We start from the raw sequence: 13,296 nt of genomic DNA on the forward strand, positions 1-13,296 counted from the left end.
ATATATATATATATACACGTATGTGTGTGTATATATATATATATATATATATATATATATATATATGAGAGAGAGAGAAAGAGAGAGTATTAATTGGGAAGTTAAGAGAGTAAGTTAATACGGAATTGTAAAAAGATATAAAATATCCTTAAGAATTATAAAAAGTAAAAGTATTTTTTATCCAATAAAAAAAGAGTACATTGATAACCTACTATAACATAGAATAGATTATCAATCCCTAAAATAAAATAGGAACCGGCCTTAGCCTCACGAAGTCAGCCTTAGTCCCATATATCACCAAGCAACAGTTGTCAAACTCAATTTCGTAAATAAATCATATCAAAAATCTCCACAGCCTCCCACTGCTTAAAATATTTCCCTCGGTAAAAGAAATATCAAATTTCTTCTTTGATTTTCAACTTGCCTCACAACAGTTGCCTGCAATACTCACCGGCCACATTATTTACTTGTAATAGGGCAATTCTACCATTGTTGGCCCTTGTCTCTTCTGATGCCTATTATTCTTAATTGTCAGTATCTTCATTTTTATTTTCTAGAACCTCCTCTCTATTTTCCATATTATTCTAAACACTTGCATAAATTTTCATTTCCAAAACTTGAATCCTTCACCTCATCAAATTCCTCTTTAAACAGATTTGGAAACTAGTAGTTTTACTCAAGCAGCAACCAAACAAAATCTCTGATGAATAATAATCGCAACTTGAACAAAATAGTGGACAGGAGAAGGTTAAAACTACAAGCAGATGATTCAATTTTCATTGCTAGTTTCTTTAAACAGACAAGAAATTGCAAAAGATGAATTTTAGAAATACAATAACACAGATGAAAATGACAGAAATGATCAGGTACCAACAAGGCTGCTTGAAAGCAGAAATGTATAAAAAATAAAACAGAATTTTTCTTTTCAATTTATATGTACACTGTCAAAATTAATTATACATGTAAACCACAAATTGAACATAGATATTATCAGCATTTATGGTCCCTTCAAACTGAGTTAAGATCCTGAGAAACTTGGCTCTGCCATCTGCACCAGTAGATTCGTTTATTTAGCTTTCGCTTCATGCCAAACTCGAAAGAACTTGACAGGAGAAATGAATAGAAGTAAATTTAAGCACACCGACCTACTGAGAAGGAACCTGGCTAGTGGGCTTAGGCTCGGAGCCTCCAGTGATTGTGCATTCGGTTGTTTCTTGCCATCTGCCGGGTCGTTGGGTGCTCCCATTTTCTTTGTGAAAATGCTGGCTGCCAAATCATTAAGTCCCCTAAAGGAAGATTCCTTTGAGCTACAGAAGAGAATGCCCATCTTTCATATAGCTACAGAAGTATAATGCAGAAGGAAGTGGAAATTAAAAACATGAGAAAGAAGAGGCAAAAATTAGGACCTTCCCAGTTGTTGCAGCAAGTTGGTGACAAGAACTTCACAAGAGCCAGGTATCTGATACTCCAGATCCATCAGTGATTCAAGCACAGCATGGACAGTTGACCCTTCTGACTTATCACCAGTAGCCTGTAAGATAAAGGAGATTAAGCTAAACAACCTATATGCATTTAGATTCAGAATTATAGCCAAAGGACAGTAAAAAATGTTGCAACTTTAATTTTTCAGTTGTCCATTCTCAACAGCATAGATTTAATATACAAGACAGGGTGGCGTGTTCCATTCTCTTCACCACAGGATAGTGGTGCCCTATCTACATGTGGATTTGCATGTACTTCCCCATGGCTCGAAATAGTCAAGTAGTTACTCAATTGCTGCTAAAAACTGAAGACAGATAGGTGTGTATTTGACAAGAAAAATTGTAAAGAGTGTTGACATAGTTTACTGATGGAACAAATGATTGCAAAGAAAATGAACAGTAGCAGGTAGAGAATTGATATGGCAATCTAAGATTATTAATAGAAATGATGCAGTGATGTTATAGTCAAGATGGTATGTAATACAATGACAATTGCAACACATTCTATCTTATAGCACCACCGCTTCCAGACTACAGATGATTGACGACAGTGTAACATCTCTTAGGACCTACGCAGCTAAGCTCACAAGTGGATGAATTAAACATCCTTCAGAGGAGGTATATTTTGGTCATGAATTACTCTTCACCTTGAAGTAACATGACCCAAATATAAAGGCAATAAACACTAATGTTTGCTTCCCCTTATAATCGAACATTAAAGCTTTATAAGGTTGTTGGTGGTGTCCAACATCTGCTTTACATCTATCCAAAAAAATTTAATTCTCATAAGATCTTCTAAACTGTCGCTCAAAAGGTCAGATAATGTATGTACTTTGGACCTTTTGAGATAATTATAGATTCTGGAAGGCAATTCTGAAACATATGGCCAGTTCTGATGGAAGTGACTAATATGTAAATTTGTTAAGGCCAACTTAGAAGGCGTCAAAGAAATTAAGACCTACTTTGGGAATTAAGAGCCCAATGGTCTGGCTTTGAATGGAGAGACATAGTAAAAAGGCATTGAATGGCCTGGCTTTGAATGGAGGGGTGGAGAGACATAGTAAAAAGGCAATTATGCTTGATCATTGTAATCCACGATAGGGGTGCAATCGAGCCGAGCCGAGCCAAGTCCAGTAACTAAAGGCTCGAGCTCGACTCGATTCAAAATACTCGGACTCGAAATTCGACTCAAGATCGATCAAGCCTTATATCCCAGCTCGAACTCGACCCGATAAAAAAAAAAAGCCAATAATCAAGGTCGACTTGACTCGAAAATCAACCGAGCCATACTCGAGCTCAAGTTTGAGCTCAGATTCAAGCCTTGTTCATAATCAAAAAATATGGTTAAAATATAACACTATATTTTGAATATTAAATTAATAATATATATTATAAATAAAAAAATATTATTAAAAATATATTCGACTAGGCTCATGAGCCTTTGAGCCTAGTGTTTTGCTACTCAAGCTCGACCCAAAAAATTGTTCTAGCTACTCAAGCTCGGTAATAGTTGAATCGAGTCAAGCTTAGATCTGAGCCGAGCTTAAACAGTTCATTTAAGCTCGTGAGCTGCTCGGCTCATTTACACCGCTAATCCTTGAAGTCCAAGGACAATGAGGTCTAGGCACAAATATAGCATCGAGGAGCAAGTAGACAAGAAGACTTGGAGGATTCGGTTACAATTTAGAAGGGCTATATCTAGTTAATGCATGGGAAAATATGAATGTGCAATTGTTGTTGAGCATCAAGAAGTAGATTCTTTCTAGTTAATAATCGGCAACAAAATTGGAAATAGCTTTATCAATCCAAGGTTTGTAATACCGAAACCGGCACCCATGCCGGTAGACCAATGGTATGGTACAATACGCCCCCATGCCATGCCGTTCTGGCGTGAACTGACAGAAAAACCGGCAAGGGAGGAGGAGAAGAGAGGGAGGGAGAGGGAGAGGGAGAGGGAGAGGGAGGGAGGGAGAGCATCAAAATTTTCTATTGTTTTTTTCCGGTTCTGCCTTCCTTGATCCTATCCATGAACAATAAAGTAGGATGGACATATGACCATCAAAATTTTCTGTTGTTTTTTGACTCGCTCTCAACTTACATCACATGGACTCTAGTACAAGTGTCAGGTGGCGTATGTGTGTTTTAAGTCTTAGATCCTTCTAATCTTTAACACCATTTTTGGTCTAGAAATAGTTCTACAAAGTTACAAGGAAGGATAAAACGGAATGGATCTGTTCTTCCTTTTCATTCAAATAGTTTTATCTGAGTTAGGTAGAATAAGTGCGTAAAAAAAAAATGGGAAACTCACATATTGCTCATCCACCTGTGTCCTTTATTTCAGAGCAAAAATAGCTATTTCATGGAAAAAAGTGGAATAGAGGTTTATTCCAATTCATTCCGTGTTATCCACAAACCTTAGAAGTTTCTTATTTTCAATTGGTACCCACGTACCACAACCCCACCCCATTTATATATCATGTCAGTATAGGTAACAGTGAGTAAGGCAAAGAGACCAATAAAAATATGAGGGAAAATTAAAGACTCCAAGCAGGAAGTATGGCTCTCAACTATACATTAACCCTCAAGACTGGTGTTGAATATCTGGCCAAGGAATTTCTAACAAGACAAGCTTGCCATAAACTTAGAAGTCCAGTTGCTGGATTTGGCTATCTATCATCTTAGTAGCAGTGTGAGCTCATCCAACACAAGACCTGACAGGCAAGTATACTTCCCCAACCCTAAAGGCCCAACTGGCTCAATTAGAAAATTGGTTCCTCGAGTGAAAAACGAGGTATTTGTTAGGGTTGACTTTGTACAAGTCACCTAGCTTTGAGCTTCTTTCGAGTATATGCGAACCATTAGGCCTCAACAAGAAAGTTTAGTGGAGAAGTGCGTCAAATGGGGTCAAGTAGAGAAATTATTAAGCCGCTACTATTAAAATTCTCGTGAACCTTGCTACATAGTCACTATGGCTTATGGACAAGGTGTTTTTTGGTGCCACCAAGGTAACGGTCAGCAAGGTAAGTGGGTCTCCAACTCAAAAAAAAGGTTCCCGTATGCCTGTAAAGCCAAGGTAAGTTTTTCCCCCTTTTGCAGTAGGGTTGGGGGATGTGGAATTTGGGCATTTACTCTGTTGGGAAGCTAGAAATGCACTTTGGAGCATTGAAGTATGGTTATCAATGAGAAGCAACTCCTGGAAGGACCACGACTCTCCACTAGAACACTAGAAGCTCTTTTCCACCCCAGTTTTGTACTTATCGGGCCGTTCTTCAAGTCAATGGAAATTTCCTTATATAACTTTCTTGCATAAAAAAAACATCACCCACTATACCAATTCGTTTTTTTTTTTAAAAAAAAAAGAGGCTACTTGTAAGATATCAGCTAAATGAACCTTGTGTACACAATTCCAGAGTTCTCATGTAATCTTGTTCACCTATCTAGAGCATCTTCATATCCCTTTCTCCATTTTTCCTTCTACATTTTCCAAAGTCGGACTCTAATGGAAAATTATTAGAAGCCCTCTCATACAACAATTGTTTAAAGGCTGCTGTTGCTTTTCTCCTTGCTCAATCATGTCTTCACTCATTGAGTTCTAAATCCACCATCTAAAATGTTTTATGCTATAGAAAAATAGTCGAAAAGATATTATATTTAGAGTAGACTAAGCACCTAATGCAAGTTACATGTAGACATGACGGTCAATATAAAATTAAGAGTGTATTCCAACAGCATCACAAAAGTACTATGAATCTATCATTTAATCAAAATACAAACACATAAGTTCTCTAGCATGTTTCCAAGTGATAGAAACTAGCTTGTCTTTTGGAACAACATTATGACAAGGAAAAATTTCCCAAAATAAATAGTTGAGTGAAAATATTGCACATAATTTCCCATTTTATGATGGAAGATAAATTGTCTCTTCGTAATATATCAAAACTCAAGGGTCGAGGTATCAAATACCAACGGCATGATGGCCTGGATCTAGCACAGTACATCTAGAATTAGCATGTACATGTTGTGCCATACTAGTGCTTGGCATGCACTAGCACAGCTACATGCCAGTTCCAGTGCTGCTTGCTGGTAAGGTACCCCATCATGATATGTACCATGCTGTGACATGTTTGCTGATTGGCACTTTAACTCTATTCATATAACATGATATTTACAAGTTTTGATGCAACAATTATATATTCAGTTCTAACAAGTTGGAATCAGTATTTTGCTTAGATTCTAGTTGCCCCAGAAATTTATCAGACTTCTAATCAAGGTTTTCTACAAGCATGACTGTAGAATCATAATGATTAAAATAAAGTTATAGAACATAAAATGTATATATTAGCTTGTTACTCTGACCTCTTTCAGTGAAGGAATGATCAACAATGACAATGCAGGAGAAGCTGCTACTGCAGAAGCCCGGGCACTGGCTTGCACATCACTTGATTGACGTGATTTATTATGCAGTTTTTGTACATCAACATTCTCACTAGGATCTCTAAGAAAAACACATTATCACCAGAGATAAAAATCAACAGATAAATTGAACATTCTGTTGAATGATTAAAAGTAATTTAGCCATTAATTTGCAACACAATCAGTAATGTACCTAGAGGATTCAGAGTAACTTGACCGTTCTGCCATCTTAGTTTCAAGTGCATCCTTGCTGTGTTTGCTCAATAAGGGTCTTTCCCGAGCATTTCCTCTTCTTAGCCCCCCTTGCAATACAGCTTTTGCCTGAAATTAATCCAAGGGATGATCTCATGTATGAAGCAATAGCTAGCAATGAAATGACATTTATATGCATGGTATGAGTGATGGCGGTATACGTGTAACTGCAATCACCTCTGCAAGGTTTGCTGCACTATCTTCACGTGAAACACTTGATGCTTTTTCTTGGATTCCAAACCTAGACTGCGAAGCTTGAGGAGTCTCAGATTCGTCATGTCGGTCATGAAGAACAACAGTGCCACTGGTAGACATATCTTCAAATGAAGAGTATTTGCCTGTGGGCTAGTAAGAAAGGGAAAAAAGATTGAGATCATATGCAATCTCGATCACAAAGACAGACACATACTCCATAAAGCACCATCAATTCACAATAAAGACTTTCACCTTGGTACTTTGACTGCTTGATGCTGCATACATCTGACTTTCTCTTGAAGAACGTATAACAACAGTTCCCGATCCACTTATTGATAGGTGACCCTGGATATTAAGCACAACAATAGTTAATATTAGCTCATTATGCCAAAGTCCAAAGCTTAATTTTCATGGATAGGAAATCTACATCTTCTAAAGAACTTTCCAGTCTTTTAGAATCCTGTTCACTTTCGGCTTCTTTCCGCAATATGGTTCCAGAATTTGCTTCATCAAATGTGTTTCCCAATGCAGGCATCCAAGGATTTTCTCTATCTGCTGTCTTTCTTGTCACATTAGGATGATATGAAACATCAGATCTTTTTTCTCTCGCCATAGCAACTTGTGGTGGCTTTACAACACTGCGGACAGTCCCTGTACCCTGTGATCCATCCATGCTAACATACCAACTAGCATTTCTTAGGGCCTTCCATGACTAGAGTGAAATAGGAGCAAGTAAAAAGAAGAGAAGGAAATTAAGTAAATTATAAAAAATAATACCTCGAATGAGCATTTTCATCTCTTGCATCCTTCTTCACTTTCATGGTGCCCGTTCCTTCATCTCTTGCATCCCTGACAACTCTGATGGTACCAGTTCCTTCATCTCTCATATCCCTGACCACTCTGACAGTGCTTGTTGCATCCTCATAAACTTGTTGACCATTTCTCTGGGTGTCCATGCCATCCTTTAGATTAAGCTTTGGGCGCTCTCTATCAGCAAAGCAGCATGAAAAGATAATAGGTGCAAAACAAGTAGATAAAGTATGTAGACAATGCCAAGTAAAATCAGTTACCGTTTTAAGACAAAATAGTGGCAAGTAGCTATAAGGAGATGGTTATAGAAAATAAGACTAGTGTGAACCTTATTCTCTCCAATAGCCTTGGACTTTTTCTAGCATTTCTGATAAAACGATGCTTGAGAAGCTCCTTGGCACTAGGTCTCTGAAGTTAAGATGTTTAAGACCATATTTAGGCATGCAATATTGATTAAATAAATAAAAAATTTAAAAGCGGCCATACATTTCTCTAGCCTGTATGTATAGAGATAAAATTTGGTATAATTACAAAGTTGAAGCACTACACTTGGACTGGAGAAATTTAAAGTCCCTACCTGAGTCAAGATTTATCACAATCTCTTTTTGAGCGAACAAGATTTATCATAATCAAAAGGCTAAAGAGCAAATATAAAAGCAACAAAAACACTCTGTAATTCTTGCACAGAATCAGCCCAGAAAAATCAAGTTATGAGAAGCAACCACAGAGAGAAATTGGGTAACTAGGCGGTTGTAATAAACAGATAGGACGAAAGAGTGTCTTCATGACACATAATTAAGATTGATAGCTCATACTTTCCAATGAGTCTGATTTCCATTTTATAGAGGGCACAGATGAAGGCCTTTTTCTGAGGGGAGTAGGGGGAGGGATTGAAAAAATAGTATTAGTTAAATGCAAGGGATAACAATGGTATACTTGCAGTATTATTAAGAATTCCCTTCAACAAGTCAACAACAGCCAACAGGATTGAGGAAAATAATCACCAAGAGCTTTATTTGAGTTCTCCAAATAAGATGGTTGTGGCTTCACTAAATAAGTAAACAACCATGAAGGAACACCAACTATGAGATTAACAAGCTTCAGCTTCCCAAGGTGGAAAGATCAAGTTGATGCAATTAACAATAAGAATTAGATTATTCATGCCAAATCTCATTGTTACTGACAGATCAGGAGGTCCTTCTTAAGTTCTGTGAGTTCAAAATGTCAGCATCCACTTGAGGCTACCAAAAAATGGCAGCACTTGTGCATCTGCAGGACTGCAAATAATCCTACGGAAGCCAGCATTATATGCACATTTCCATTTATCAACATTCAGTTTGAATCATCCTGCAGTTGGTTCGTTCCACCTCTAGCTTTCAAGGTACTTAATTTTGGTTTCAAGATTTCTTCTAGACATAGTTCTGCATCTTGTATTTTGCTGATAGCATGTATACCCATATCAAGACTTAAGATTTTCGGAGAATATTACCTTTAACAATTTTGCTTTTCTTTTTCATATACTCCGAGCAAACTAAGATTGTAAAATTGTACTAATCCAGTTGCTTCAATGGACCTAGTTTTGAATAATCAGACTATCCTATGAAATTCATCCTTTGATGAAGGCCCCAGCTCTAAAAGTGCACCTTCCACAATATCCGATGAATAAATTTCACAATCATCTAAAGAAGCGCAGCACAAAACACATACAGAGGCTTCTTACATATGAACTCTTTGGCTCGTCAATGTTTTAGAATCCCAACCAACATAGCTTCCCACAAATTCTAGACCTGAGGTGGAAGCATTGTAGATATATACTACAAAAGCAGGGGCAACAAGGCATATATCAAAATCACAATATCAAGAAAGTAGAGTTTACTTTCCTTCAAAAAATGTAAAGTTTACAAAGAAACAATTCTTCTAACAAATCAGGGTTTTATATATATGAGTTGTTGTCTATGAAATTTCAATGGTCGTACAAAGCTCTGATACTAAACATTATAGAAATATATGCAAAAAGTATTTTGCTGGTGAGGTGCGACATGATGGTATGGATTGGCACCTAAAACCTTTCTATGTTGCATTTATTGTCATAGTAGCAGTTGCAATCTGCATTTGTTGTTTCCCTCCCTCTCAGGAAAGCAATCTCTTTCAATTCTTTATCATATGCTTGAGTAGGAATGGGCCAACAATGTATGTCAAGCTTAACATCCCCTTGCCAAGATGTGTGGCCTGGACTATATACATGGAGGAATTAACATGAGATATGTCAAGATGACAACCAGATTAGTTTAATAAATGATCGACTTAAGAGGGGATTTGAACCTACGACCTCCAACAACCTCAGCTCTCATACCTTGTTAATTAACTACTTGATCCCAAAAGCTTAAGCTGTTAAAGAATGAGTTAACAATGTACATCAAGTTTAACGAGATGCAACTTCCAACCTTTCCAGAGGTTGAATATATGCAACTTTACCTCAAAAATTTTTCCGAACTGGCCATTTTTCCTGGACTCTTAGTTAATCAACATACTTCTAATTTTTTAATAAAAAAAAGGAAAATTGCTTCACTCCTGCCTGTTTTGAGGGTGGCACCTGTTAAACTGCACCTTAACAAAGGATTGCACTTTAAAAGGCCGTGCCTTTGACCTCAACAAACTTACAATGGCAATTAAGACTAGTTTTTTAAAAAAAAATGTTTTAACAAAAGAAATAATGATGATAATTTATCTTAATTTTTACTATATCAAACAGTCACTCCAGTATGGAGCACACTAGTGTGCATTGCAAATTCTTTCTTTTTTAAAAACTAAATCAGATGACATTAGCTCAATGGAACTTGTATCTTCTATCATTCCAAATGCTGCTCTCACTGCAAGTGATTTATCTATATTAGCAAACTTATATGTTTTGTTTATCTTTGAATTGGCAAAGTATCTATCTTTTCATTTATACCCTTACATTTGATTTGCCAATTTACATTTATTTCCTCATTTAGCATTGCTCTTGCATCATCAGCATCCAAACAATTCTGATTAAAAAATTGCATTAAATGCTCCAACTACTAGTTTATTCCCTCACATAAAGTTTCTTGCAAGGTTTGCCAACCCGGTGCCAAGGCTCGTACAGACCGACAACCAATTTGATATGGAACGGGTTCATATCGTGCCATTCTAGGATGTACCAAAACAAGGATAGAGGGGTAGAGGGACAAGGAGAGAGAGGAAGTGACCCATACCGTACCATCCCGAGGCGCACCAAAACAGGGGAGAGGGGAAAGAAAGGAGAGAGAGGAAGAGAGAGAGAGGGAGGGGGTACCAGCTACAACGCGGTGAAGACAGGAGGAAGAGGGGAATCGAGCGAGGAGGCGGCCTGCTTGATGCAGCCTTGGGGGAAGTAGCCGGCAAAGGATCCAACTATATAGAGCTTGGTGGTGGGGCAAGCATACCAGATCAAGGGATCGACCGTTAGCAACTCGGTGGAAACATTGGTCGCCATTAGATTTAGGGTTTCTATAGTTCAAGACCTTGGCAATAAGAGATCAAGGGTTAGGATTTTGATCGCTCTATCTCTATCTCCTCTCTCTTGCTCTCGCTTGCTTCGATCGCCAACTTTCTTGAGTTCTTGGTCGAAGAGAGAGAGGGAGGGAAGGAGAGAGCCTCGAAGGCTCTCAAATCATCAAACCGCAGGGAGGGAATATTATTATAACTGAACCGAAACAAGGTACTGAACCATTCCAACTGGGTATGAACTAAATGGTTTCGGCGATCGCTGGTTAATTCCCTCACATAGCTTCTAGCTACTGGTTTCAAAGAATCCTCAAGCAATTAACTGACTGATAATATGAACTAAATGAGTATTGGCTATTAAAACAAACATGTAGCTACTAATATTATTTGTTAAGTCCTTAACTAGAACAACTGATTTTCTGCAACAAAAAAAAAAAAATCCTTCTCTAGTAAGCATTTAAGTTCATTATGTAACCTTCGAAAATAGAGAGAAGATAATGATTAAGTAATAAGAAGAAAAGATTACCTCAGCAGGAGTTTTCTTTAAACATAATGATACAAATTCCTTCATTGACCTAGAAAAGTGCTCATCAAGCTGCATCAAATCAACAAAATACTAATGTTTCTAAATGGAAATACCATTAACTTTCCAATTAGTAGAAAAATGTCAATATGGTTTAACTTCATAGGCCATAGCTAACAAAATTTGGAAATTATAGATATAGTCCGAGTAAACCTGGGGGGGATTTTCACGTGGTATCATGAAAAGAACTCTCATGGGATGGATATCCGCTAAAGGAGGTTCACCTTTTGCCATTTCTATAGCAGTTATACCTAAAGACCATATATCTGCCTGCATCAGAAATAAGATTTGTCTAAGAAAGAAAATCATCAGAAGTCTGAAAATAAATATAATGACAAACTATAAGATTTTTGTCAGGTACCTTTTCATTGTATCCATCTGAATTCTGAATTACCTCAGGGGCCATCCAAAATGGGGTTCCAACAAATGTCTGAGTAGGCTTCAACTTATAAGTATGAGATGCAAGGATAGTAGAAGTTGTTAAGCTAATAAACTCTTACCACTCAATATAGAATATAGATGCACCATTACATGATCAAGTCATGAAAATGCATCACAAAAAATCAAACAAACAGATCTTAATATACAAAAAAAGCAACCAGCACAATCTCCTTCGTCCAAAAATGAGAGTGCCCTTTCTTTTTAGGAAGATGTACATAGTACAATTAGAGAACGACTAGTTAATAAAGGCATGCCTAGAAGAAGACTAAATTTGAAGCCCTATGCTAAACTTTGAGTAAGAAGAAGAAAAAGAAACTCAAGCACCCCTCTTCCCCAACCGAGATAGAATCAAGAACAACTAAAAGGATAGTTTATAGCCTAGCAGGTCAGGAAAAGACAACCCAGGCAAATACGAATCCTTAGAGCAGGAACCTATTTAACCCTCATTCCAAAGCTACAGCAGTGAGCCTGTCCAACCATTATTGCAAAGTTACACTTGTGAACCTTTCTTCCTCAAGACCATTAATAAAAAAGTGGCCCTCAAATTTGATTATCCTTGTATAACTCCTGAATAACCGCATACTATTTCATAGCCTTATCTTTATATATTGTAGCATTTTTACAACTCCAATATTAGGATATAATGGCATTACTGCATCCTTTTTAAGATAAGTGTGATAACTCTTCAAAGTTCAAACGCTTTAACAGGTTTGAGATTTATTCCAAGAGAATGCTGCAATGCTGCAAATCAGCTAGCCAAATTTAGCAGAATCCACAAGTTAGCTAGAGACCGGTAACAAGGTCCCAAGAACAAATTTACCATTTAGTTTAGTATCATGATAATCAGTTGTAGCTCCTTTTATTATTGTATATGTTTAGTTTAACGATCTGGTGAGATGATGCATGCCCTTCCAAACTTGCTTAAATGATAAGGACCTAGGTTCAACATTTCAGGATTTTGACACTAGCTTTGGAGATGCAATATTGCGAGATATGGATGTTTATTCAAGATATCCAGTCTGAGATTGCATAATTCTGACCTCTTCATTGTCTTTGCAGAGTGAATGAATACAGCACAAACCTTTTAATTGTGTTTGTTCATGATGTGTCCATTTCTGGAATGTTCTAGAACCTCATTTATCGGTACAAAACAAGTATATCCATATTTCTTCCTTCTTGCATGGCCTTTCATTTTCAATAAAAAGTTAAACCATAAAATACTTATTTCTTACACCTCAAGGCTTATGCCTTGCCTGAACTGAAGTCTAATCACCTAACCCTAAGCCTTTGGAAAACCCTTAACAACGCTTCCAGTGATTTAGAAAGTTGGAGTCAGTCAGCTTGAAGGCCTGCCTCAACCATTGCTCATTTGTGAGGATAACTAAATATTTCATGTTGTTTCTACGGAAAAATAGCATTTAAAGAATCCAAAATTTTAAATTATTTTCATGTGCTCTAGGATTTTTCAAATGCACCAATGGGCATTTGCCAGTTATAATGCCTTTAGAATAGTTCTAAGAGAGGTTCTCTTTAAGTATAGTAATATTTGAAGTTCTTGAAATCCTCTTTAAATTCTTTATCATAAACTGCTAAAACCAAATTTATATAATAGAT

At 37.0% G+C, this 13,296-nt stretch overlaps 1 protein-coding gene across 4 annotated transcripts in view; it reads right to left on the bottom strand.

Annotated features, from left to right (window-relative positions):
* Positions 1–748: 748 nt before the first annotated feature.
* Positions 749–13,296, bottom strand: part of LOC103721937 (serine/threonine-protein kinase 3/4) — a 41,620-nt gene continuing 29,072 nt past the window's right edge. Inside the window, exons 8-20 of one of the 4 annotated variants that reach the window (XM_008812326.4) lie at positions 11,603–11,671; positions 11,395–11,511; positions 11,185–11,253; positions 7,480–7,559; positions 7,119–7,328; positions 6,787–7,015; positions 6,594–6,686; positions 6,324–6,491; positions 6,088–6,215; positions 5,838–5,976; positions 1,407–1,531; positions 1,146–1,307; positions 749–1,048 (exon numbers count right to left, since the gene is read on the bottom strand). In XM_008812326.4, coding sequence (XP_008810548.2) covers positions 1,009–1,048; positions 1,146–1,307; positions 1,407–1,531; positions 5,838–5,976; positions 6,088–6,215; positions 6,324–6,491; positions 6,594–6,686; positions 6,787–7,015; positions 7,119–7,328; positions 7,480–7,559; positions 11,185–11,253; positions 11,395–11,511; positions 11,603–11,671 — 1,629 coding nt within the window. In that variant the 3' untranslated portion in view covers positions 749–1,008. Of the gene's footprint in view, positions 1,049–1,145; positions 1,308–1,406; positions 1,532–5,837; positions 5,977–6,087; positions 6,216–6,323; positions 6,492–6,593; positions 6,687–6,768; positions 7,016–7,118; positions 7,329–7,479; positions 7,560–11,184; positions 11,254–11,394; positions 11,512–11,602; positions 11,672–13,296 lie in introns of all 4 variants that reach the window. The other 3 variants (XM_008812325.4, XM_026810360.2, XM_008812324.4) reach the window with 3 other exon arrangements.

Source organism: Phoenix dactylifera, chromosome 11 (genome assembly GCF_009389715.1).
Source record: "Phoenix dactylifera cultivar Barhee BC4 chromosome 11, palm_55x_up_171113_PBpolish2nd_filt_p, whole genome shotgun sequence".
Classification (NCBI taxonomy): domain Eukaryota; kingdom Viridiplantae; phylum Streptophyta; class Magnoliopsida; order Arecales; family Arecaceae; genus Phoenix; species Phoenix dactylifera.